This window comes from Bufo bufo, chromosome 1 (genome assembly GCF_905171765.1).
Source record: "Bufo bufo chromosome 1, aBufBuf1.1, whole genome shotgun sequence".
Taxonomy (NCBI): domain Eukaryota; kingdom Metazoa; phylum Chordata; class Amphibia; order Anura; family Bufonidae; genus Bufo; species Bufo bufo.
In genome coordinates, this window is record NC_053389.1 from 619,874,026 (window position 1) to 619,901,842 (window position 27,817).

General features: G+C 42.1%; 1 protein-coding gene across 3 annotated transcripts in view; it reads left to right on the forward strand.

Moving 5' to 3' along the window:
* Positions 1 to 27,338, forward strand: part of CSNK1G1 (casein kinase 1 gamma 1) — a 79,017-nt gene extending 51,679 nt beyond the window's left edge. For 2 of the 3 annotated variants that reach the window (XM_040413767.1, XM_040413768.1), the window contains exons 8-13: positions 381 to 465; positions 2,547 to 2,695; positions 6,468 to 6,575; positions 15,687 to 15,797; positions 18,604 to 18,710; positions 25,343 to 27,338. In XM_040413767.1, the coding sequence (XP_040269701.1) occupies positions 381 to 465; positions 2,547 to 2,695; positions 6,468 to 6,575; positions 15,687 to 15,797; positions 18,604 to 18,710; positions 25,343 to 25,400 (618 nt within the window). In that variant the 3' untranslated portion in view covers positions 25,401 to 27,338. The remainder of the gene's footprint in view (positions 1 to 380; positions 466 to 2,546; positions 2,696 to 6,467; positions 6,576 to 15,686; positions 15,798 to 18,603; positions 18,711 to 25,342) is intronic. The other variant, XM_040413769.1, reaches the window with a different exon arrangement.
* The last annotated feature ends 479 nt before the right edge of the window (positions 27,339 to 27,817 follow it).

Sequence of the window (27,817 nt, forward strand, 5' to 3'; positions counted from 1 at the left end):
ACTAGGTCAGGATTCTCTTAAACTAGTTTTGATAAATCTCCCCCATAGTGATATTTGTAAAGGGGGGAAAAAAAAGACAGAATATCTACATATTGGCTGTTTATATGCGATACATAAATTGTTGATGGTAATATCCCTTTATTAGAGGTTGTCCCATATCGGCCTTTCGTGTTTTTTTTTTTTTTTTGTTTTTTTTACTATCCCTGCTGAGAAGGGCCGAGATGGGACAACCTCTTAAATATGTCTTTCTACATTTTTATTGAATGTATTTTTCTTTTTTTCATGGTCCCTTGTGTGAGGGCGATACAACTTACTGCATGTATAAAAATACTTGTTCATATTTACTTCATTCTTTATACATTGCTGTTCCAAACTTGCAGGCAGATACACTGAAGGAGCGCTACCAAAAGATTGGGGACACGAAACGTAACACTCCGGTAGAAGTCCTCTGTGAGAATTTCCCAGGTGAGAATGCTTGACTCTAATGTGCACTCCGTCTGTCTGCTGAGTGAAGCCTCATTCTCACGTAAGTGTTCCACGTATGTGCGCTGTACATGTTCTCCACGGACACCACGCGTCCCCATTCATTTTAATGTGTGTATTCACACCTCATTTCTTTACCATGGTCCGTGGGTCCGTGTTTTTAGCACAGATGAGTGCTCTTCTTTGTCACTGTTCGCCGATCTATCACGTCCATTATAGTCTACGGGTCCGTGTTTTTAGCACAGATGCGTGCTCTTTGTCACTGTTCACGGATCTATCACGTCCATTATAGTCTATATGGGTCCGTGTTTTTAGCACAGATGCATGCTCTTTGTCACTGTTCACGGATCTCACGTCTATGGGTCCGTGTTTTTAGCACAGATGCATGCTCTTTGTCACTGTTCACGGATCTCACGTCTATGGGTCCGTGTTTTTAGCACAGATGCATGCTCTTTGTCACTGTTCACGGATCTATCACGTCCATTATAGTCTATGGGTCTGTAAAATCACAGATGCCATCTGCGTTTCCCGGATCATTAGGAAGATAGGCTTTGAAAATTATTTTTCAGCTGTTAAGTGTCAGTGAAACACAGACAGCAAAAAACACACACGGATCCATCACGAACATCTTCACGGAGGCATCGCTGACCACCTTTTCACACATTTAAGTACGGGCTTGTAAAGGAGGCTTTAGGGTGTATTCAGACAGTGTGGTTAAAACTGCATTAAACTCATGCAGCTTTCAATCTGGTCATATTCTACAGGTCTGCCTGAATATACCCTAACACAATTTTTTTGGGGGTCAATATAAGCAGGCAAAGAATGACAGCAAGTCAGAGTATGTGTCTGGTTCAAACTTTTGGCCACAAAGATTTTTTTGTCTTGTGTGACTTTGGGTGTGCGACTTTTCACATTTTAAGATTAAGCTTTCAGATGTCAATGTGAAGTTACGTTCCGGCAAATGCATTTGCATGCCGGCAAATGCTTTTTATATATGTGCTGATGGTGTTCAAAGGACGCTATGGGCAAATGTATGACAACTGTTTCTCAGTACAAAAAAACATTGCATATGTTGGAACTATAGGGGTCATTTATTAAGATCGGCATTGGATCCGCGGAAGTTATGAAGAGGTGCCGGCCTCTACATAACTTCGACGTATCTTGCGCCAATTTAAGGCTACTTTCACACTAGTGTTTCTATTTTCCGGTATTGAGATCTGTCATAGGGTCTCAATACTAGAAAAAAACACTTCCGTTTTGTCCCTATTTATTGTCAATGAGGACAAAACGTAACTTAACGGAATGCTCCAAAATGCATGTTGCTGTTTTTTTTCCGGCATACGGCATGACCCACAATGCAAGTCAATAGGGACGGAGCTGTTTAATTTTGACACAAAAGAAAACTGATCTGTCACCCATTGACTTTTAATGGAGTTCATGATAGATCCGTCTTGGCTATGTTACAGATAATACAACCGGATCCGTTCATAAGGGATGCAGACGGTTGTATTATCAGTAACTGAAGTGTTTTTGAGGAACCCTGCCAGATCCAGCAAAAACTCTAGTGTGAAAGTAGCCTAAGACAGCTTCTTTGTTGTCTTACATTTAGACCATTTTCTACGCCTTAGAAAGTGCTGAATTGGGTGGGCTTGCGGCCCGTCCCCTTCCCTGCTCACGCCACGCCCACTTTTTTAGACCTAGCTTGAGCAGGGGAAAGTTGCAGTTTGCGGCACAAAGAACCTTCGCACCCCAATCCGCACCAGAAATACGCCTTATACAGGTGTTTCTGGATAGTAATTGACCCTCTGAGTTTAGTATAAACATTGGGAGCACTGCCAATAATAACTAGCTTGATAATAACCTAATGTGAACAGAGTCCAGAGCTTATGCTGCCTCCTGGACACTGAGGGAGAAACATCAGGCAGGATGAGTTTTACCTGACTGTTCCTTGTGAACATGCGTAATGGAGACATTGGCCCCGATAACCATGGTCATGGACAGTCAGGTTCCGATGACAATGTTCTGTTCTATTCCATAAATTGCACGTTTTTTTTGTTTTTCAGAGGAGATGGCGACTTACTTAAGATATGTCAGAAGGCTGGATTTCTTTGAGAAGCCAGATTATGATTATTTGCGGACGCTGTTCTCTGAACTGTTTGAACGGAAAGGATACACCTATGACTATGTTTACGACTGGGTTGGCAGGCCAATTGTAAGTAGCTGCTCTCATTTCACTAGTCTTTAAAGAGGACCTGCAGTGCTATCTTCAGGTTGGAGGAGCTGAGCAGCTTGATCAGACTGCCATATCAGTGCTCAGATCAGAGATGAAATAAAAACCTTCACTTACCGCTCCTCTCCAGGTCCGGTGGTCTCTGCAGCAGTCGTGCTTCCTGGTCTTCTCCGGCACGCGCTGTACTTTCACTGTGTGCAGCGTCATGTCATAGTGCGGGCACTACATCCTGGCACTGTACGTGGTCAGGACAGTGCAGTGTGACCCAGGGAAGACTACCGGGGAGGGTGAGTACCGGCAGCACTTCGCTCCCCATACTAATTGCATACTAGTGAGCGCTTCCGTAATGGATGCGCTCACTAGTATTCGCTTTATAAGACGCACTGTGATATCACCCCTACTTTTGGGGGAAGAAGTGCATCTTATAAAAGTGAAAAATATGGGAAGAATAGATAATATTTTTTTGGGGGGGTGGGGAGGGGAATGCGATCATTGGTAACACCTCCCCCATGTACTGAGAGCTGTTCACAGGGTTGGTTTAAGTTAGAAAAACTTGACATTTATATCAATCTGCTCAGCTCCTCCTGCTCTATGACATGCTGCTTGCAGATTGCACTGCATTATGTGGTGACGGGTTCTCTTTAAATGCAATGTATGCCTAGGAAATTCACAGTTAAACCAGGCTTTTTCATAATCCTCTTGCCTGGTCTTGTCAACCAAGATGGAGAGGAAGGGGCTGGCGGAGGAAGCAGGAGGAGCAATTCGTGCACACAGTGGCTTCGCCCTCGGTGCATTGAACTGCTTGTTTGCTTATGGTTTTAAAAGTATTTTTTCTCCAGAATTAAGCTATGGATTGGTAAGTGAGAGGTAGAATTGCACACAGCTGACCTAGCCTTACAAGATTTACTTGTTGGGCAAGTTTACTAATAGTGTCGCATTTTGCACTAAGAATAGAAATCGGTCATAATGTTACACAATTATTCTGGAGCATGGATTTTTGTGTTAAATCCTGCAACGGACTTGGGGTACTTCCACACTAGCGTTGGAAGAATCCGGCAGGCAGTTCTGTTACCGGAGCTGCCTGCCGAGTCCGGAAATCATATGGAAACAGATATCTTTTTTTTTTTTCTGGATACGGATCCGTTAGACTTTTGCATTGAAATACTGTATCGGTCTTTCCGGAATAACTGAACCGGTATTATTTTTTTTTTCACATCTAGAAAGCACTGCGCATGCGCAGACCGGAAAACCGGATTCAGCGATGCGGTAATTTTCGGAACACTTGGTACCGGATCCAGCATTAATACATTTCAATTGAAATTAATGCCGGATCCGGCAAGTGCGGTAGTGTTCCAGGATTTTGGCCGGAAAAAATAACTAGCATTTCAATACCGGAAAAGAATAACGCTATTGTGAAAGTACCCTTAGGCCAAAGATTTGTCCTAGTTTCAGCACTTTGATATTTTTGCCACTAACTGAGGAAACAGCGGGGAAACGGATCACTAACATTGGCTAAGGGCTTATGCACACAAATGCATTTTTGGTCCACAACCGATCCACAGTTTTTTCGGGTCACATGTGGACCCATTCACTTCAATGGGGAAAAATAAGCCTGTCCTATTCTTGTCAATTTTACGGATAAGGATATGACAGTTCTAAAGAAGGCAGGATATTCCGTTCCTCAAAATGAGGAACTCAAAAAACACGGCCGGTATCTGTGTTTTGTGGACCGCAAAAAACTGCTATGGCCGTGTTAATGAGTCCTAAAAGTAAAAGGCAGTCTAAATCCAGACAGAGTCTTAAACTGCACCAGATTTCTCACAGTGGTGCTGATGCTGGCTGATAAATCTGGTTCATCTTTAGACTCTAGACATGTGGTGGCTAAACTGCGACACTCTATCTGTGTTAAAACTACAACTCCCAAGATGTACACTTGCTTGGCTGTTCTCAGAACTTCATAAAAATGAATGGAGCATGCTGGGAGTTGTAGTTTCACTACTGCTGGAGTGCAAGAGGTTAGCCATCACTGGTCTAGACCAAGTTTACACCACCTATAAATTGGTGTAGCGTTGCTCCAAAAATGCCACCAGAATTTTGGTGCACAGAGGGACATTTAATCTATGCCCTTTGTCCATGAGACCATACCCACCTCTTTCCATAAACCCACGCCAGAAAAGGAGTAACGACATCAAAGTGTGTAAAACAGTTAAAAAAATAAAAATTAAAAAAAAGGTTGCGCAAAGCATGACATCAGTTTTTTGCCACATTTTCCAAAGTTCATCTTCATCATTGTGCCTTGTTGAACAGTTTCTTGGTGACAGATTTACTTTAAGGCTAGGGCTACGCTGCGGCTTGTGACATGTCCATAGATCTTCCTTTCTCAATACCACATTGCAACATAATGAAAGTGAATGTGGTCGCATTGCATCCCACAAGTTACCGTGTCACCTGTTGGGTTTCTGCTGCCTTGTGGTTTGTGGCACTTGCAGGCCACACGTTCACTTACATTATGTTGTGATGTACCATGGAGGCTGACGTTGCCATGTAGCCCCTGCCTAAAACACAGAACCTATAAAGAAAAAAAAAATAAATGTCAACTGATATATTATTTCTGCTTTGTTTTATCTGGAGCCAGATGTTTCTGCTGTGATTTAACATTAACCATGTGGAGCCGGTCTAGACAGCCTGCCTAAGCTTATGCCATCTATAGGAGTAGTAAATCTGCCCCCAAGGCATCGAGGAGGAACTCTAGGAGCTTCCCTTAATTTTCTTGGCAGTATATGTGTAGCGATGACTTTAATTCTATTTATTTTTTTACTCATTAGGAATGGTGTTACTTCTAGTTAGGATGTTGTCTTTGTGGTAAAAACACACCGTATAGTGGCACTTTCCTGAGCTTGTCGTTTGGTAGTGTTAACACTGGGTTTGCATTTGAATTTAGTATAAAGTGTGAACAAGCATTGCTGCAGTGTAAAGCATAGGGGTGATATCGTAGCCCCTGTCTGGAATGAGTCAGGATTTATAGACTACTCTGGTACCATAACTAAGCTGGAGTCAATGATGTTGTGAAGTATAGTAGACTTTAATAGATGGAAAAGGTTTTGCGTGGTATTACAGCTCAGTCCTACTCACTTCAGTGGAGCTTAGCTGCAATACCAAGCACAACCCATGGAGAGGTGTGGTGCTGTTTTTGGAATAAAGCAGCCATGTTTTTCTCATCCTGGACAACCCCTTTATACTTCATGAATAACTCCCTCCATTTACTTTCTGTTTTAAAGGGGTTGTAGCACAAAAAGTATTCTACAGCTTTTAAACCAGCACCTGGACTTTTGGAATTGCATGGAATAAAATAAATAGCATAGCCACTGAGTTATTCAATAAAATGTATCTGTATAGCGCCACCTGCTGTTTGTCCTTCCCCCGTCTTTATTTCTTTGTCCAGCTCGCTGATATCGCCGCACATGCTCAGTTTCGTCCATTAACTGCCTCCTGAGCCGTGATAGGGAGAGAGCTGCAGCAGAATGGACACGCCCCCTGAGCTGTGATAGGGAGAGAGCCTCCCCTTGAGCTGTCAGCTTGATATAAATCTAGCAGAGCAATGAACAGAGATCTCTGGACCCATGTGAGGTACAGGGCTGATTCTAGCTTGGTTAGAAAGAGGTTGTACTAGATTTTGTCTGATTTTAATTTGTACATTAGTCATGGGATAACCACTTTAATGCATTCTAATAATTATCCTTGTAACTTTCTGCAGCCTACTCCCGTGGGATCCGTCCACGTAGATTCCGGAACCTCTGCGATAACCAGGGACAGCCATGCCCATCGGGAGCGGCCGTCACAGACCCAGCCCCTGAGAAACCAGGTGAGCTCCTTCACACTTAGAGTAAGCACTAGGTTTTTTAGCCACATATACCTTTTTGTCTTTAGGATCAGCTTGCAGCTAGGGCCAATGTTGTTGTTTTCTGCTTTGTCACACATTAACCCTTTTAAATAATGTTATATTTTCATAATGGGGAAACTGCATTTGTTTAGCATTTTTCCTTTTATGTATTCTTTCTATTAAACACTAGAACCATTCTGCCCTTTTTTGTTTAGTGCATCTTTCCTTCCTATATTTCCTAAACTCCAATAACATCAGTCCAAAGGTGATATAATTTAAATTTGCTAAATGAAGAGGTGTGAAACATAAGTATTAATATTTCTTGGTTTGTTATGCTGGCTTTTTATTATTTTGCTTCCAATTCTCTACCAGTTTTCCCCACGGGCAGCCTAAAATAGTCTTGTTACAAGCCACTATTTTAAAAAGCCCCAGGCACTGGAAGAAAAGTAATCTGGAAGCCTCCCTGCTTGCTTGTCTTGATTGACAGGTCTGTTCCTATACTCAGATAGGGAAGAAACCTGCCTGTCAAGCTGAGTCGGGAGGAACGTTGGGGAGCCAGCCTTTGACTTTTCTTTTGATTTCTTGCCACATATTTAAAGGGGTATTCCTATCTTAGACAATGGGGGCATATCGCTAGGATGTGCCCCTATTGTCTGATAGGTGCGGGTCCCACTGCTGGGACCCGCACCTATATCGAGAAAGGAGCGGGGAGCGCTGTAGCTGGAGGACCCCAGATTTCCTGAGGTCCGTCCACCACCAACCGCTAATCCCTGCCTCTCCCATAGAAGTGAATAGGAGCGTGCCACGCATGCGCGGCCCATGCTCGCATTCCTTTTTATGGGGCAGGCGGCAATAGCCGAGCCGAGCCAGCGCTCAGCTATTTTCGGCGGCCCCATAGAAATGAATGGAGGGCGGCTACATTCTCTATAGGTGCGGGTACAGCAGTGGGAACCGCACCAATAAGACAATGGGGGCATATCCTAGCGATATGCCCCCATTGTCTGAGAAGAGAAAACCCCTTTAAACTAGGTATTCTCAGTGTATGTAACTTGGGACCCTGTCAGTATGAAGCCCCTAAACAGCTTCCATTTAAGCTCTGTTCACAGTAGATGAGATTACCCATTTGCAGCATTATGTTGACTCCATAATGATTTTTCTGGTTTCAGAACTTATCAGAGTCTAAATGTTTGCAGGTCAAACAAAAGTAAACCAGTAAAGTGGTTTTAATGCAGAGCTCAAAGATTTGTGGATGGATAACCTTTTCATACACTTTATTGTGAACTCCAGGAAAAAAAAAAAAAAAACCTCGAAGTAGCCATTTTAGTTTAATGGTTTTGTATGTGCATAGGTGGAGAAATAATGAAAATTTGTGTGACAATAGGGCCACCTAGTGACCAAATAGTTACACTGAATTAAGACTAGGCAATCACTTTAGTGAAGCAAAGGGTATTTCTGGCGTTTTCAAAACCCTCAATATAAGCTTTTTTTCTCTTAAAAAAAAAAATATATATATTTTTTTTTTTTTTTTTTTTTTTAATTCCCCATTGCTACAACACTTCCAGGCTTTTTTCATAGGTTGCAGTGTTCATATCGGTATGGGCAGCACGTGATTGGTCCTGTTTTAGGTATCGCACATCAATTTTGGCGGCAATTGCATGGATCTTTTCAAACCCACATTTAGATTTAAGATTTAATTTCTATTATTGCAAAATGTGTGTTAAGTTGGTTAACTGAGGATTAGGTCATCAATATCAGATCGGTGGTGCACCCGACTGTCAGCACCCATGCAGAAGTATTGTAATGCATTGGACAGGGGACCCACAAAAGTTGAAGTCCCAGAGTGGGACAAAAAATAAAGTGAAGAAAAAAAAAAAGTTTTACAAAAAAGTTTCAAGTAAAAAAAAAAAAAGCATCCTTTTCCCAAAATAAAGTAAAAAAAAAAAAAAAAAGAAAAGTAGACATATTGGGTATCGCCCGGCTCTATAAAAATATCACTTGATCCACCCCATCAGGTGAACGCCGTAAAAAATAAAAACAGTGCCAAAAAAGCAGTTTTCTGGACACCTTGCCTCACAAAAAGTGTAAATACCAAGCGATCAAAAAGTCTCATGTACCAATCAGTAAAAAAGAGCCCCTACCTAAGACAATCGCCCAAAAAATATGGCTCTTAGAAATTGGCAACACAAAAACAAGATTTTATTATGTTCAAAAAAAGCTTTCACTGTTTAGAAAAAATAAGACACATTGGGTATCGCCACATCCGTAACAACCTGCTCTATAAAAATATCACATATGGTCCCTCAGATGAATGCTATAAAAAAAAAAACTATGCCAAAACAGCAATTTTTTTGTCACCTTGCCTCACAAAAAGTGTAATACCAAGTGATCAAAAAGTCTCATGTACCCCAAAATAGTACCAATAAAAACATCACCTCATCCCGCAAAAAATGAGCCCCCACTTCACTCAAAAAATGAAAACCAATGGCACCCGTAAACCAATCCATCAAAATCTGTGCTGCAAAATCCATATGGCGCTCCAATCCTGCCATGTGCCCCCACAGCAGTTTACCACCACATATGGGGTGTTGCCATATTCAGGAGAAAATGGGTAAGAAATTATGAGGTGCTTTTTCTCCTGTTACCACTTGTGAAACTGAAAAATTTGGGGCTAAAGCAACATTTTATTGGAAGAAATAAAACTTTTTATTTTCACAGTCAAGTGTTTCCAAATTCCATAAAACTGCAGAATCGGAGTAATGCTTATTGAGGTTAATTTTGCTGTTAACCCTTGCTGTGTTGCAAGAAAAAAATGATTAACATAAAAAAAATCTACCAAAAAAGTGAAATTTTGAAATTTCACTTCCATTTTCCTTCAATTCTTGTGGAACCCCTCAAGGGTTAACAAAGTTTGTAACATCAGTTTTGAATAATTTGAGCGGTGAAGTTTCTAAAATTGGGTCATTAATGGGTGGTTTCCATTACTTAAGCCCCTCAATCACTTTATAACTGAATTGGTGCTTAACCACTTCCCGTCCGCCCAAAGGATATAAACGTCCTATGGGTGGACGTCTATTTCTGACAGCACGTTTTAGAACGTCCTGTCAGAAATAGCAGCTGCACGCTAATCGTGCAGCTGCTGATCGGGTTGCCCGCTGTCAGTGACAGCAGGGCAACCCTAAGACAAGGCAGGGACAGTGCCCAGGTGTCCCTGCCTTCACGATCGCTGCAGACACAGCGCTCACCGAGCGCTGTGTCTGCAGAGAAGGAAGCGCTGTGCGCTTCCTGTTCCGGCCCGGCGGTCATGTGACCGCCGTGACCGGAGTGTGCAGGGGCTGTGTGAGGTCTCTCAGAGACCTCGATCAGCCCTGCTGTGAGGCTGTACAGCGCTAGATTGCTGCTGTACAGCCTCTATAGGGGTGCATTTCCACTGTAACTGGGGCTACTTTGTCAGCCCCAGTCACAGGAGAAATCAACTGTGAAAAAAAAAAAGAAAAAGTGAAGTAAATGTCCCCCAGAGGTCTTGTATGACCTTATGGGGGACGAAAAGTGTAAAAAAAAATAAAAAAAATAAAGGGTTGAAAAAATAAAATAAAATAAAGTTTCACATGTAAAAAAAAAAAAGTTCCCAAGTAAGGAATAAAAAAAAAAAATTAAAAATAGAAAAAATAAAAGAAAATAGACATATTGGGTATCGCCGCGTCCGTAAAAACCAGCTCTATAAAAGTATCACATGACCTAACCCCTCGGGTGAACACCGAAAAAAAACAAAAAAAAAAAAACTGTCAAAACAAGCAATTTTTGTCACCTTGCATCACAAAAGGTGCAACACCAAGTGATCAAAAATGCGTATGTCCCACAAAATAGTACCAATAAAACCATCACCTCATCCCGCAAAAAATGAGCCCCTACATAAGAAAATCTCTCAAAAAATAAAAAAAATATAGCTCTCAGAACATGGACACATTAAAACATAATTTTTTTGTTTCAAAAATGATATTATTGTGTAAAACTTTAATAAATGAGAAAAAGTATACATATTAGGTATCGCCACGTCCGTAACAATCTGCTCTATAAAAATGTCACTTGACTGAACCCCTCAGGTGAACGCTGTAAAAATAAATAAATAGAAACTGTGCTAAAACAACCAATTTTTTGGTCTCCTTGCCCCATAAAGTGTTATAATGAATGATCAAAAAATCATATGTACCCAAAAATAGTACTAATAAAACTGGCACCTTATCCCCTAGTTTCCAAAATGGGGTCACTTCTTGGGAGTTTCTACTGTAAGGGTGCATCAGGGGGCTTCAAATGGGACATGGCATCTAAAAACCATGTGGAGTTCCTTTTCTTCTGCGCCCTGCCGTGTGCCCATACAGCAGTTTATGACCACATGTGGGGTGTTTCTGTAAACCGCAGAATCTGGGTAATAAATATTGAGTTTTGTTTGGCTGTTAACCATCGATGTGTTAAAGAAAAAAATTGATTAAAATGGAAAATCTGCTAAAAAAGTGAAATTTAAAAATTTGATCTCCATTTTCCTTTAATTCTTGTGGAACGCCTAAAGGGTTAACAAAGTTTGTAAAATCGGTTTTGAATATATTGAGGGGTGTAGTTTCTACAATGGGGTCATTTATGGGGGTATCCACTATGTAGGCCCCACAAAGTGACTTCATACCTGAACTGGTCCTTAAAAAGTGGGTTTTGCCAATTTTCTTAAAAATTTGAAGAATTGCTTCTAAACTTCTAAGCCTTCTAACGTCCTAAAAAAATAAAATGACATTTCCAAAATGATGCCAACATAAAGTAGACATATGGGGAATGTTAAATAATAAATATTTTATGAGGTATCACTTTCTGTTTTAAAAGCAGAGAAATTGAAATTTAGAAAATTTGGGATTTTTCCATAAATAAAGGTGAAATATTTTGACTCAAATTTATGACTATCATGAAGTACAATGTGTCACGAGAAAACAATCTCTGAATGACTTGGATAAATAAAGGCGTTCCAAAGTTATTACCACATAAAGTGAGATATGTCAGTTTTGCAAAATTTGGCCTGGTCAGGAAGGGGGCAAATGGCCCGGATGGCAAGTGGTTAAAAAAAGGTTTTGGAAATTTTGGTGAAAAAATTGCTTCTAAAGTTCGAAGCCTTCTAACGTCCTAAAAAAAAAAAAGATTTACTAAATTATGCCAACATAATGCAGACATATGGGGAATGTTGATTGATAACTATTTTATTAGGTATTACTATCTGTCTTAAAAGTACAGAAATTCTAATTTAGAAAATTGTGAATTTTTTTTTTGTAAATTTTGGACTATTTTATAAATAAAGGTCAAATATATCGACTCAAATTTACTGCTATCATGAAGTACAATGTGTCACGAGAAAACAATCTCAGAATGGCTTGGATAAGTATAAGCGTTCCAAAGTTATTACCAGATAAAGTGAAGTATGTCAGATTTGCAAAAAATCGGCCTGGAATTTAAGCTGAAAAGTGGCTCAGTAGTGAAAGTCATTACAGGCAACCCTTATCTATCATTAACAGGAGGCTGTCAGCAGTTTTGACCATGTTAGGCTACTTTCACACCTGCGTTCAGGTGTCCGCTCGTGAGCTCCGTTTGAAGGGGCTCACGAGCGGCCCTGAACGCAGCCGTCCGGCCCTAATGCATTCTCAGTGGAGGCGGATCCACTGAGAATGCATCAGTCTGGCAGCGTTCAGCCTCCGCTCCGCTCAGTGAGCGGACACCTGAACGCAGCTTGCAGCGTTCGGGTGTCCGCCTGGCCGTGCGGAGGCGAGCGGATCCGTCCAGACTTATAATGGAAGTCAATGGGGACGGATCCGCTTGAAGATGACACTATATGGCTCAATCTTCAAGCGGATCCGTCCCCCATTGACTTTCAATGTAAAGTCTGAACGGATTCGCTCAGGCTACTTTCACACTTAGAAATTTTTCTAAGTTATAATGCAGACGCATCCGTTCTGAACGGATGCAAACGTCTGCATTATAGGAGCGGATCCGTCTGATGAAACATCAGACGGACCCGCTCCGAACGCTAGTGTGAAAGTAGCCTTAAACTGCTGATAACACAAGGTAGGGGCTGGGTGACCAGGACAAACCATACCTTTTGGGGAAAATTTTTATAAAGACTGGCTTTTCTATACGCCAATCTGGATCTCCCTGCACTGGTGTGAGATGCGCCTAATTAAGTTCATTTCTGCCGTGGTGTGCCCCACAAACTGAAGTCTACACCAGCTACAGACTACAGTTTCTGGCGTAAGTTATAGTAAATCCTGCAGGCCTCATGAAGCCCTGTCCCTCCTGCTATGCCCCACCCCTTTCTCGGCGCTTCAAAAAAGTTGCAAGAAGCTTGTAAAGTTGCTAATTATGGTGCACATACGGTGCCATGATGTGCGACTCTTTTACGCCACTATAGTGGCTTAATTAACTTAAATGTCCTACTTTACTGTGGATAATAAATACTACACAGTGTGAATAAGAAGTTTTAGGCCTCTTTCACACTTGCGTTGTCCGGATCCGGCGTGTACTCCACTTGCCGGAATTACACGCCGGATCTGGAAAAACGCAAGTGTACTGAAAGCATTTGAAGACGGATCCGTCTTCAAAATGCTTTCAGTGTTACTATGGCAGCCAGGACGCTATTAAAGTCCTGGTTGCCATAGTAGTAGTGGGGAGCGGGGGAGCGGTATACTTACAGTCCGCGCGGCTCCCGGGGCGCTCCAGAATGACGTCAGAGCGCCCCATGCGCATGGATGACGTGCCATGCGATCATGTGATCCATGCTCTTGGGGCGCCCTGACGTCACTCTGGAGCGCCCCGGGAGCCGCACGGACGGTAAGTATACTGCTCCCCACTACACTTTACCATGGCTGCCAGGACTTTAGCGTCTTGGCAGCCATGGTAAACATTTAGAAAAAGCTAAACGTCGGATCCGGCAATGCGCCGAAACGACGTTTAGCTTAAGTCCGGATTAATGCCTTTCAATGGGCATTAATTCTGGATCCGGCCTTGCGGCAAGTGTTCCGGATTTTTGGCCCGAGCAAAAATCGCAGCATGCTGCGGTATTTTCTCAGGCCAAAAAACTTTCCGTTCCGGAACTGAAGACATCCTGATGCATCCTGAACGGATTTCTCTCCATTCAGAATGCATTAGGATAAAACTGATCAGGATTCTTCTGGCATAGAGCCCCGACGACGGAACTCTATGCCGGAAGAAAAGAACGCAGGTGTGAAAGAGCCCTTAGTCTGCCAGGTTCTGCTCCTGCAAGTACTTCGGAGGTCGAGTTTCACTCACGGTAAAGTGCTCTCTGCATTGAGCAGCTTCACAGCCCCCTCCCCTCTGCTCTGAGTGACAGGTACAGCATCCAACCAGGAGACCACTACAGCTGCTGTCACTTGACTTGGTAAAGGGGAGGGGCTATGAAGTAGCTCAGTATAGAGACCTCTGTGAAACTCCACCTCCTGGGACTTAAAGGAACAGGACCTGGCAGAATAAAAACTCATATTCACACTACTCATGAGGATAATAGCTCCACCAAAGGTATATTGTTCCTGCTCTCCCTACCTAGTGCTGTCAGCAGGATAGTGTAGTCAAAACTGCTGACAGACTTCTATTAGGAAAGAGCTGCATGCTTAGCTTCAGTCGCCTCATGCTGGTTTGTTTGTTCCCGTATATTCACATTTGCTACTAATTTTATGCTTTACAGTAATGTCCTAGCTGAGTGACATTTCTAGTGATGGTATGATGTAACATACAACTTGTTCTTACATTATTGTGCCTACTTTTTATTTTAATCTCCTGGCCAAATGAAAATTCTTTTTTTTTTTTTTTTAATCCCGTGTGCTTAAAGGGGTTGTGTCACTTCAGCAAATGGCAGGTATCATGTAGATAAAGTTAATACAAGGTACTTGGTAATGTATTGTGATTGTCTCCCGTGCTGATTAGTTTCATTTTTCCATCACATTATACACTGCTTGTTTCCATGGTTACGACCACCCTGGAGCGGTGGTCCTGCTTGTACAATATAGTAAAAGGCACTGGCTTGTTTGGTGACTGAGACCATGGGAGTGTGCATAGTCCAGCACTCTTTTCTATAGTGTGCAAGGGTCAGCCCCCCACCCCCCCCCCTTGAAGATCAAATTTATAGCGTTTCCTATATGCCTCCTAAGATTAGGCAATGTTTAAACCATACTTTCATACATTTTCAATGTCATATTAATAAAATTAAGAGAATAATCCCTCTTCATGCTTCAAATTGATAACCTAAAATAACTTTTTATGTACCCCTGTACTTACCTGAATACGGAAGCTTGTGAAACACTAGGGGGAAAATTTATCAAAACTGGAGTAAAGTAGAACTGGCTTAGTTGCTCATAGCAACCAATCAGATTCATCCTTTCATTTTCCAAAGGAGCTTTGATTGCTATGGACGTCACCTGGGATGCTAGGGAAGCAGGTCACCCTCACAGCCTGCTATTGGCTGTACCACATAACCCCTCCCCCCTCCTCCTGTCCCGTATGTTTTGATCCACACGGCAGGGACAGGAGGCTGCCATGCAGGGATCCGAAGGGACCCGGTAAGTATCTTCCATAGGTAGGGCCCGGGCATTGTGAGGGGTGTTTAAACTGTTGGATAACCCCTTTATGGAAATAATTTGTTGTGATGTTGACAGGTGAATTCTCGTATCTTAATAAAATTGCTTTTGGACTGATGACTTGGAGATTTGTTAAACAAATGCATCCCCCTATTTAGTTGCTTTTTGAACTCAGCCCTCTCTGGCAGGAGAAATGGCGAGCTGCATATACGGACAGTCCTGCGGCCAGTGACTTATCATACAACCTGGTTGCTGTTGTCTTCTCTAGTTTCCATACTTGAGACCCCTTGCATTTTTCAGTACAGAGAGGGCTGAGAATTTGCTCTGCTTGCAGCACGCGACCACAGCTTGGCTTTCTTCTCACCTTCACTAACACAGTGATCTGTTTCCATTGCTTTGGCCTGGCTGATCTCCTCCCCAAATACCCCTCTCCTCCACCACATCTCGCAATCGCATGTTTCCTAACGCCTCTGCGCAGACGGGCGCGCCAGACCGCCGAGGAGCTTGGGAGTTACAGGCCAGCCGACAGGCTCACCCCGCTTACCTGGCACCTCACCTGGCATCAGACCGGCATGGGGGATCTGTGCAGGTATTAGAGCGTGATGAACAACTGATGTCATGAATGCAGTCATTTTTAAAACCTAAATCTTGTCTTAGGTCTCCTCTTGGAATTTTAACTTGTTCTTTTTGAGAACATTGAGCTACATTTTTAAGTGACCTACTTTTAGCCCATGACCAGGTTGAAAATGGATGTGTCTTGTGACAGATGTATGGCTGCATCTGCCCCATTTGATGTGTCACAACTTATATCTCTGTTTATTAAAGGGGTTTTCTGGCATCCTAATTTTAGTTATGGGGTAAAATAATAGTCAGTACTCACCTTACCGATCCCCACGGCTGCTGTTCGGCCAAGGCTTCCCTCCCCGCTCTTGTGCTTGACACGCATCAGCCAGCGATTTGGCTGCCCGGGCATTTATTTCTGATGCATCAAGCCAGAGAACAGGAAGTGAAGAGAAGCTGGGAGGGGAGCATCGGCCGAACAGCAGCTGGGAGGATCAGTAAGGTGAGTACCAACTGCTTATTATTTTACCCCACTCTGATCCCATTTTTAATTCAAATTATTTCGCCAGAATACCACTTTAAATTAACCACTGGCTAAAATGACAGCAGCTTTTTCTTTTACAAGCATTTTTGTGGAGCAAAGATGTGACTTTTTTTTTTTTTTTTCTCATTTGCAACATTTTAAGAAAACTCACTTTTCCTAAATGTGTGCAAGTCCTCACCAAACATTAAGTGTCTCCGATTTTTTTTTTTTTTACTCTCCTTTTAAAGGTGTTAAATTTTTTGGGGCTTTGGGCAGACCACCCCCCACCCCCCTCTTCTGGCCAGACCTGCAAAGGGAAGCATACTTATCTGCTCACTGCCACTTGGTCCTGCTTCCCTTGTTGCCCAACACCATCCACTTTGGCGCTGCTGCAGCCAATGACAGGCCACAGCAGTCACCTGGCCCCCTTGTATCACGTGACCAATTTGGCTGCAGCTGTGTAAAAGTGGATGCTGACAGCGAGGGGACCTAAGCACGGCAGCCAGGCATAGGAGATGTGACCCAGCAGATGGGAACCGGTCAGGTCTAGCCAGGAGTAACCCCCCCCAAAAAAAATAAGTCTCTAAAAGGAGAGTAAAAAATAAGGTGTGTCTTAATGTTTGGTGAAGATATACACTATAAAACTGAAGGGCCCCCAACACTGCAGCACTTTTAGTCTGTGTTCACATGTAGCAGTTGAGTTGTGGATAAAAACACAATTCAGTTTTGATGCTTTCCCCCCCATCTGTCGTTTTAACTGGTAAACTGGTAAATCATGTTAAATAAACGTGTTTCACATGTAAAAAAAAATATGCAAACACATCAACACCACATTGAGAATTTGATACAATTTTAACTGCACTTCAACTGCTTTGTGTGAACATGCCTTTAATCTCGGGATCAGGGGGGATACTGACAGTCAGATCTCCACCAATGAAATAGCGAGGACATATCCGAGCAATATGCCATCACTGTATGTGGTGGATATAGCCCTTCAAGGCCAGATGTGCTAGTGGATGTGTACTAGAGCATGTTTTAGGGCATGCAGTACATTTTCATACATGTTAGGACGCAGATTTACAGCAGATATTTGCAGTGGATTTCATAGTGTAATTCATAGGGTGAAATCTGCAGTGTCTGAACATGGGTTTAAACAGATTGTCCAGAAAAGGCTATTTCACCAACAAACATGGCACCAACAGTCTGTAAAGGGACTTTGAGGGTCATTTCTCAAACTGGCTTAGTTGCTTCCAAAGAAGCTCTCCAAAATGAAAAGTGGCATCTGATTGGTTGTTATGGGCAACTAAGCCAGTTCTACTTTACACCAGTTTGATAAATGACCCCTTTTGTCTCCAGGCTTGGGTGTCCTACCTGAGGCCAGCATAAAGTATTGACAGAGACTATAATTATACAGAATATAGGTATACCACTTATCTGTATGCTCTATTTAAAGATCACAGTTTACCAGATGCAGCTCAAGTGCTGTGTGAGCTAGGGAGCCTTCGATGTATGAGCTGCTGGCTGCTCCTGCTGCTGATTGACAGCTTTCTCCCTATTACTGTGCATAAGAGGAAAGCAGTGGTGCGGCAGCCAGCAGCTCGTGACCACAGAGGGCTCCTGAGCTTGTGTATTTAATTGTGGTGATTCCTGGTGTGCACGACACTTGGCTCTCACTTAGGCTACATGCACACAAACGTATTTTGTTTCCGTGTCCGTTTAGTGTTTTTTTTGCGGATAGGATGCGAACCCATTCATTTCAATGGGTCCGCATCAGTATGTCCATTCCGTAGCCCCGCAAAAAAAAAATAAAACATGTCCTATTCTTGTTTGTTTTAGGCATTGTTACAATGGCTCTGCGAAAAAAAACTGATGGCATATGGATGTCATCCGTTTTTTTTGCGGATTGCAAAACACATACGGTCGTGTGCATGTAGCCTTACCCTGATAAACTACACCATATTGACAACCATGTGACACACCACTGAAATCGGGGTGTCTGTCTACTTTATGCTTCCCACCCCCAGGGAGGGCAGCCGTAACCTGGTGAGGTTTTCCCTGTAACTTTTAAGTGCACTAATAAGTACATTAGTCACTTACAGAGGCAGAGTATCCCATTGAATTGATGTAATTCTGGCTTTTCCATCACAGACTTATCTGCTGTAAGTTACTTCTCTATAAATGGAGGATGCTGACAGGTCAGATCTAATGTGTGTATCTTGTGCAGTTCTTATACTTTTATACCACTTTATTATTACTGCTAATGTCTTGTTCTTGTATTTTTTTTTTTTTCTAAATGACATTTCTGCCACAGGTGATGAGTTCAACAAATGGGCAACTGAATGCTGATGACCAAACAGGGGGTCACTCCAATGCACCGATCACAGCGCAGGCCGAGGTGGAGGTTGTGGAAGAAGCTAAGTATGTGCCCATGCTTAAGTCCCATCTACAATCCTACCCCAGCATGTGTACCCATTTAATCCTTTCCCATGTGCCTCATCTACCTTCTTGTCTTTCATATTGTGCCTTCATGTCAGTATCGCCACTACAATACAGATCACGCCTAAATTGCAGCCACTTCTGCATGCGGTCAGACTTCAGAGAGCATATTACATAACCACTTGTCCCCTGTCGGGCACTACATTCTTTCACCTTTTCTCCCTTAAGATCATGGAGTGTTAAAGCCACTCTCCGGTTAAAATAAAAATAAAAAAAACAATCTGGAGCCCTCCTTTTATCCTTCTAGCTGCAGATCTGCCAGTTGCCGGGCACTACTTCTGCCATCCGAGATGGCCCTACCACTACCACGCTGTACATTTGGTAGCCTAAGACACTTCCTGTTGCCCTTGGATTGGCTAGCCCTGCTCACATGAGCATTACTGACCAATCCAAGTGTAGGGCTGGACAAACAGGAAGTGTCTTGGTCTGCATCAGATTGTCTGAGAAGCGTTGCAGCCATCTTGGATGGCAGAAGAAGAGCCCAGGAATTAGCGGATCTGTGGCTGAAAAGATTAAAAGGAGGGCACAATGTATAGTGCTCTGTTTGTTCCCCAGTTAATGAGATTTTTTTTTTCTTGAACTGGAGGGTTGCTTTAAGAATTGGACTGCTGGTTTCTGTGGACTACTTGTAGATGAACGTTATATTGATGTATATTGCACTGGGCAAGTATAGTGACCACACAGATTACTGGAAGAATACATTTATCATCCACATACCTGTGTTTGCCCCACTTAATATTCTACATCTATAGCTCTGCTATTGTTTGCATCCATATTTTAGAAAATGCATAATTTATAACATATAGCAGATTTCAATTTAAGATGCAGATTTACAAAATGCACGTAGTATTTCCAGGTTTACTTTGAACTAAGTGTCTCTTAAAAGCTTTTTTTAATTTTGCTTTGGTTCTGCCAGCAGTAAAGTATTCGGAGCAAATTTATGCTTGTGTGCTTTTTGTCAAGAGACTTGCTGGGAATGTCGCATAGTTATTGCTGGCATTTGCATAAAGCTCAGTTTTAAAGTCGGGGATTTACAAATTACTTTTAAATATTTTATCAATGTCATGCTATTGACTTTGATGCTAAGCCCTAAAGAGGTCTTCCAAGTTAATTATAAAATGTACCTGCTTGTAGGAGTTGTGATAAAATAACAGAAGAAAGGTATACTGACCAGTGTAATCCTCTGCTACTTCCTGCACTTCTCCCCGCTGGTCTTCGTTTACATGACAGAAGTGGTGCCCGTATACCCCTCATTACTGTTGCAGCCAGGTATACAGTATTTGACTGGGAGGAAGCGGCAGAGGATTAAACTGGTGAGTATACTTGGTTATTGTAACACAATTCATGGCAGTTGGCGCATTTTTACTCAACTTGGAAAACCCCTTTAAGGCCCATTTACATGGGATGATGACCGGTCGAATTATAGTTCATACTTGCGTTCGATCCTCATCATTGCCCTGTGCAAACATGTCCAATGATCAAGTGAGCAAACAAATGTTTGTCACTGGCCACATCTTGTATGTGGACATAAGAATCATTGCTTGCGGCATATCTCTTCTTGTGAATGGGATGTGCTGCCGACAGAGGTTTTCTGAGATTTTAATACAGATAACCTTCCTCAGGATAGATCATCAGTATCTGATTGGTGGGGGTCCGACACCTGAGACCCCCCAATGATTAAACTGCTTGAGAAGGCAGTGGCTAGCTTTTCCTAGGCCAATGACGACATGTTCATTGGTTACGTAGCCTAGAAGCAGCTCAGCCTCATTGAAGTGAATGGGGCTATGCTTCCATACCAAGCACTGCCACTATACATTGTACGCCGCTGTGCTTGGTAAGCTGCGAGAAGGCCTCAGTGCTCATTGGACCCCCCACTGATCAGATACTAAAGACCTATCCAGAGGATAGGTCATCAGTATAAAAGACCTGGAAAACCCCTTTAAGCTGTATGGGACTGAACGATTGTATGAATCGTCGTTCATCCAAACATGCAGAGGACTGGAAGAAAACCAGCGCCGATCAACACTCATTATGAACAAATTATCTGCCCGTGCAAATGAGGCCCTTTCCTTCCACTTTCTCTGCTTGGAATGGTCAGAATTCCCACAAATGTCAGTCATAGCCTCTCTTGATCTTAATGTGATATCCCCATTCCTTTGACCTGCAAGGCATGTTGTCTGCATGGCTGCATTCCCCCATCCTCTCCCTAGTGTCTCTTGGGTGTATTAATATTTCTCTTTCTTTCTCTCTCTCTCTGTCTTCTAACACACTGTAGCTGCGTGAAAATGCTCAACTTGTGGTGAGTCTCTCTCTGAGGAGTGCACACCATGGAGAGGACCCCCCCATTAAGAGTTGGCCCATGGGATTAGCTTGTGTACCACTTTAATTCTTTGCAGAATAGACTACATAACCCATATTTATAGAAACCCTTAAAGTTCCTTTTACAGGTTAAGGAGGAAAGGGTACAGTCTTTTAAGAGTCTTGCGGTAATCATTATTATGTGATCTAAAAAAAAAAAACATACACTGCAATATCTGCACACAATTCTATATAGCAGAAAAGGTCTGCACCAGTATAATAACTGCATTAAAAAGTAATTGACTTGTATTAAAGTAGCACTCCTACAAGAAAAATGTTATTCTCTGACCTGTTACAAAGATACATTATGTAATCTGTAGTGAATGTAATCTTCTTACCAGTGACTGTATTTGTGAGTTATCCCCTCCCTTCTGCTTCTCAGCTGTGTCATGTGACCGGCAATCAGACTTTCCAAATAACACAGCTTCTTATGTGTGGATAGGAAGTCAGTTTCTCTATGTATTCCTATTAGAGCCTCAATGATAGTCTCATTGGGATCAGTAGAGAAACTGACTTCCTGTCCTGTGTCAGTTGGCGATCAGAGGGTTGGTCACATGAGACAGCTGAGGATCAGAAGGGAGGGGATAACTCACAAATACTATCTCTGGTAAGAAGTTTACGTTCACTACAGTTTACATCATGCATTCTAATAGGTCAGATAATAGCTGAGGGAGTGCTGCTTTAACTTTACTACAGTTGGTTAGATGGTAGAAATGGGCTTGACCTAAAGGAGTCAATGTCGCTCATAGTTCTAGTCATGTTTCATTTGCAAGCACAAGTTAGAAAAGAAGACCTCATCTATTGTTGCCTTGCTCAGCACTGATACTTTTGTCTGCACTAGTTTTTATGCTTGAAGTCTACTGAGTTAGGACTTATGTAGACAGACAAGCAGGGATGGTACTGCAGAAAGGATCATGGGTCAACTGAAACCACCTTTTCCCAAAATACTTTGGGACCTACTAGAGCAGTGAAGGCTAACTTCTGGCACTCCAGCTGTGGTGAAACTACGACTCCCAGCATGCTCCATTCATTTCTGTGGCGTTCTAAGAACAGCCAAACAAGTGTGCATCTTGGGAGTTGTAGTTTTACCACAGCTGGAGTGCCGAAGGTTAGCCATCACATAACTAATGGAACAGTACTAGGTCTTTAGGCAAAATGTCTGGAGAAAAATATCGACAATTGCAGTGTTAAGCAATCTACTCTAAAGAGCTGTATAGGTCTATGTAAAATCTGTTATGGAGCCAATATCGCTGATTAAAACAAGGATCACCTATATCAGCCATAATAAGCTAGTACTTTGAGCACGAGGAGGGCAGTGGAGGAACGGTGGCAGTGCCACCCATGTTGTACTGCAGATAATAGTCCACAATCATGGAGGCAGATTCTCTTGAGACAGTGTTCAGGGCATCATGGGTATTGCATTTTCACTGAAGACGCACGGGTTGGGTAATACTGATTTAAGGGAATGTACATCTTCACCTTTTTTTTAAAATATATATTCTTTCCAAACGAAACAACATAGAGCCGTAGATATAAAAATATTCAAAATACCCCTTTTGAAAAGGTGCCTTCATTTGTATTTTTATTTAATGGTTGAAGTAATATCCAATCAGAATCTATACTAAAATGTAGTGGCTTTATTTTTTACCTAGCATTAGTTTGAGTTTTAACAAGGTTCAGTGGAAAAAAAACAATATGCAGCTATTGTGGTAGTGTTGTTTCAGGACCTGGCATTTTTGTGGCACCTAAAAATCATAATCTTTAAGTAGATGGCATTTATATTTTTCCCCCAACATTAGCGTTTCTCCAGATTAAGAACTTAATTATAACCTTATGTCAGTTGGTTAAAGAGGATCTGTCATCTCATAAAACTTTTTACATCTGCCTGCCTTCCTCTGTTATAGGAACTAACAGTTCTGACTCCCGATATGCAGAGCTGGCCATATTTTGCCAACGGGGGAGGTCCTTGTCACTCAGTGCTTAATAGGGGGTGATCATCATTACTCTTGTGCAGTCCAGTCAGAGCATCACCCCCTCTTTTGCATTGAGTGAACAACCTGATAATACAGGAAGGAGGGAGTGGGGGCCACAGAAAAAAAAAACATACCAGATTATTGAAGGGAACGATGCCAATAGTGAAGGTGGGCAAATTTTACATTTTACCCCAGGTGGCAGGTCCTCTTTAAAAGGGTATCCCAGGATTTTACCTCTTTTCTTTTTTTTTTTTTTTTTTACTAGCACCTAGAACTTTGTTACTTAATGAATAAATCATACTCTCCTGCCACTCCAATCCAGAACCCTGGTTCTATTTACCTTTCTTCCGGTCCATGGCCTGTTTACTTCTGGCCACTGGCCTCTACAGGGATATGTCCCCAATCAGCACATGAGCAGCTGGATCACATGCAACTTGGAGACAAGTCCCCACTGAAATCAGTCATTGGCTGCAGCACTACTTGTGACCCCATTCATGCCCTGGAAGAAAACAGGCTGGGAACAGAAAAATAGCCAATTGGAACCCGGGCACTAGACTGCAACGGTGGGGAGCAGGCAATCATAAGTTTTTTTTTGTTTTTTTTTTGTTTGTTTTTTTAATTAGGTACCACATGTTCTGGGGTCCATGTAAAAAGGTCAAAATCTTGGAAAACCCAAGATGTAAACTTGAGGTAGCAACATTTAGCCTAAATTTGAACTTGGCCATTGAGCGAGGGAGAAAGGTCAAAGGGAAGAAAGCAGACCAGGTTTTGTAAATGTCCTACAAGCCCTTAAAGGGGCTGTAGTCTCTGGGCCATTTATAGCATACTGATAGGATATGCCATAAATGTGAGATATTTGAAGGTCCTACCTCTCGTTCTCTCTCCCATCTCAAGAACGGGGCCCTAAAGTGGACATAGAGAACATTGCCCATGTGCAACATAATAAACTTTGGCTCGGCTCAGTCCTATAACGGTGAAAGGAGAGAGCCCGTGCATATCCTATCAATATGCCATGAGTGGCCCCGGTGGGAATACCCCTTTAATATTTACAGTTTATTTTCCTTTGTCTGATATTGCAGTGTGTTTAAAATTGAAAATCATTCTTTATACTTTCTGCAATACACATTTCCTTATGACTAAGCTATAGGGTGCCAGTCCACAGATAACCTTGTTTTTCTCAGCAAGAGCTAAACTGACATGCACCCATGTCTAAAGCCGGCCATACATTTAAAAGTTAGATAGGTGATAATTGCCTAAGTGCTGGAAGGGCCAGACTGATCATTAGAACACCCATCTGAATGGAGTGGGGGTCATGAATTTACGCTGTCAGTCCATTCTAAATCTATGGGACTGATGGAGAAAGCAAAGTACAGCACTTGGTTATATTATCAGTTCCATAAGCTTTGAATAAAACTGCAGCATACATGCACCCCTGCAGCTCCATTCAATCACAGGACACTTGTTCTTGTGATGGGCGGTTGTCACAGCAGGTGGACCCCCCAGCAATCAGACACACATCACCTAGCCCATGTAACTGGTGAGGGAGTTCTGGGGGTTAATGGGATTGGCATAGAGCGATTTCTTCCAATTCCACCATATACCGTACATGCACGCTTGTGCAGGGTTATTTTAATGCGAAGAGGGGTAGAAGTCTGTATAGTAACTAAACGGTTTCATCTCGCCTCTCCCCAATTTTCTCCCCTTCAAGTAGGGCCCAAGGCAGATCTTTTAAGGATGTGTGGCAGTAGGGATGGCAAACTGCTCCTCTCCTTATTAGTATTTACCTAGCCACTTGGGTCCTAAACTTTCACCCAAATTCCCACTTTGTCTGGCTAAGTTGTTGTCCACTCCTTATCACCTTGTATATTGTCTGCATGCGACACACCAGTGTTTCTTGCTCCTTGTCATTCCTCAAGTGTCTGTAACCACCCACATGGTGCATATTCAGCCTCCACTTACCTCTTGGTTTAGAGTTGTAAGTCAGATCAAGGGACAAGCACCTTTTGCAGTGATTGCTAAAAACCTGTCCAGTTCTGACGTTTCTTCTACAAAGCTGTCTGGCCCTTTGCAGAGAACCTTTCTGTGCATTTTGTCGTTTTTGTACACTGGCGCAGTGCAGTCATGAAGCAGCAGTGAAACTGCAAACATCTTAAGCCCAGGACAGTTATCCTAATTTACTGACCTATCTCTCTCTTTTCTCTTTTTTTTTTTTTTTTGTGGCAGGTGCTGCTGTTTTTTTAAAAGAAAAAGGAAGAACCACTCTCAGAGACACCATAAGTGAACTCCATCATCCACTTGGGAGGAAACTATCTGATTAGCGTCTACAGTGTCGCTGTGTCAATGACTCTAGGGCATTGGGGGTGAGGATGTAGGTTCCACGTGGTGTAAATCTTCAGGGGGAAATTGGACACCAGAAATCCGAATGTCATTGGCTGCAAAGGAAGACCGACCCGGAAGTGGTTCCTGAGTCGAGGTGCAATAATGCCGATCCCTCAGAGCCAAGAGCCCTAAGACAAAGGGCCGTACCTATGGCTCAGAACAGGGACTGCCGGGGACCACTCTTCCAATCCATTTGTATTAACTACATAGGTTACTGCACTCCCTCGTTGCTTGAATGAAAGACGTCCTTACCACCACCAACCCATTTTCTCCCTTAATAGCCATGGTAGGGGGTTGCATCTCACAGCTCCCTAAAAGTCCCTCATCCCAGTATCCAAGACTGGAGGGAATAGAAACTTGACTACATTTTATTTAGGAAAAAAAAAAATGGTCCCAACCTTTTGGTCCCTAATTATTTTTTTTCCCCCCCCTTCTAATCTTCCTTTTTGTATCTCCTGAGAAATAAAGTATAGACAATTTAAAGCATTCCACAGTAGATGGGCCGCTTCCTGCATGGGTAAATGCCTCACGGAGTCTGTGTTGCACTACTGGCTTTAAACTAAATATACCTTTTTTTTTTTCTTTTTTCTTTTTTTATATTGATAAGACGTGTACATTCTCTCGCTCTGCTGCACGTTCACCTCAGAGCGAGGCTTGGGCTCAGGTTTTAGAATGATGAAGCCTTGTTTCCCTGCTTAGCTTTATGTAGACAGCAGACCACAACTGATTAAACTGAGGAGAAGTATTTAGAGTTGCTGCTTCAGGGGATAAAAAAATAAAATCAGATCGGAACTGATAAATGGACTAAATACTATGGGAATACCTCTCTATGCTTGAATTCTTACTGTAGATCATCTTGCAATGTTATACTTTTTAACAGGAACCATCTGAATCCTTCGGTTTCATTTTAGCATGGTATTTTAGACTATACCTTTCCTACAAAACAATACTTTGTGTTTTCAATTACTGTGGCGGGTAACTAATGTTCCCCTGTTATAGCATACACTGAGTTTGGCTGCAAAAAAAAACAAAAAACTGTGAAATGATTTTTTTTTTTTTTTTTTTTTAACAACTATTTTATCTTTATCATGGCTGGTTCTAGGTTTTTATATTTGGACAAGGTTTTATTTGTCAGTCCAGATGTTATTTTGTAGAATTTTCTTTGCTGGAATCGTGGAGTCTAGAATTTTGTATCCATGCATTGAGAAAGCAGACTTCAAAATGGCCATATATAATATTGCAGTAAGCCAACCGTGCGTAAGTCTGGTGTCATTCCGAAGTAAGCCATTCTGATTTCTGCATCACATTTCCATGGTCTCCACCAAGAACCAGTAACGAATCCTATTCTTTTTCAGTTTCAAGATTGTGAATTATTGCTACTCCAGCATTATATAGTTCAGCCTTTGAATGCCGGAAGTGATTATTTCTCGCGCACTGATGAGGCCGGGATACCTGGTGGTATACAAAACTAAGGTTTCCCTTCTGATCCAGTGCCTTTGATTTGATTCAGATCAGTCTTCATTTCAAGCTTCCAGACACTGAAAACAATTGCCACAAGGATATGCCTCGTGTAGATGTTTAATTTTTTTGTTTTTGGCGTTAAACAAGGACTTAAGTTATTCCTAATTTCGTTTCATGGATGGATCAATCCCTTCCCCTCAGGAATCATCAACGATGTCCCTTCATTGTACAGATCAATTGTTTTTTTGTTTTTGTTTTCTTCCTTTTTTGTATTTTTAAAGGTATATTTAATTTAGAGTATTGCATTGCACTGTAGCTAAAGGGGGATTTTTTTAAGCTGTTTTGTGTTTCTTTTAAGAACTTTAATAAATGTTTGTCTGTTAAATGTTTCGGGCTGAGATCTGTGAAGTTACTAAACTGGGGGGGATATGGGTTGGCCAGTGTGGAGTTTTTTTTTTTTTCTTCATTGCAGGATATAGCTACTAGAAAGGGGTCGTTGATCCAGGGAGATATTATGATTGCCTGATTTGGAGTCGGGAAGGAATTTTTTATTCCCCTAAAGTGAGGAAAATTGGCTTCTACCTCACAGGTTTTTTTTGCCTTCCTCTGGATCAACTTGCAGGATTACAGGCCGGACTGGATGGACAAATGTCTTTTTTCGGCCTTATGTACTATGTTACTATGTATTGCTGTAATTAGGCTGGCAATACACCTTCAATGACCACTTAAAAAAATACAAAATGATTTTGTCTATAGACATATTTAATGCACGTGGTAATTCATTATGTTGCAAATGAAAAAAAAAACATATTTAGTTTCCCCATTGGTTAAATTACTTTTCTTTACTGCTCCTAATTA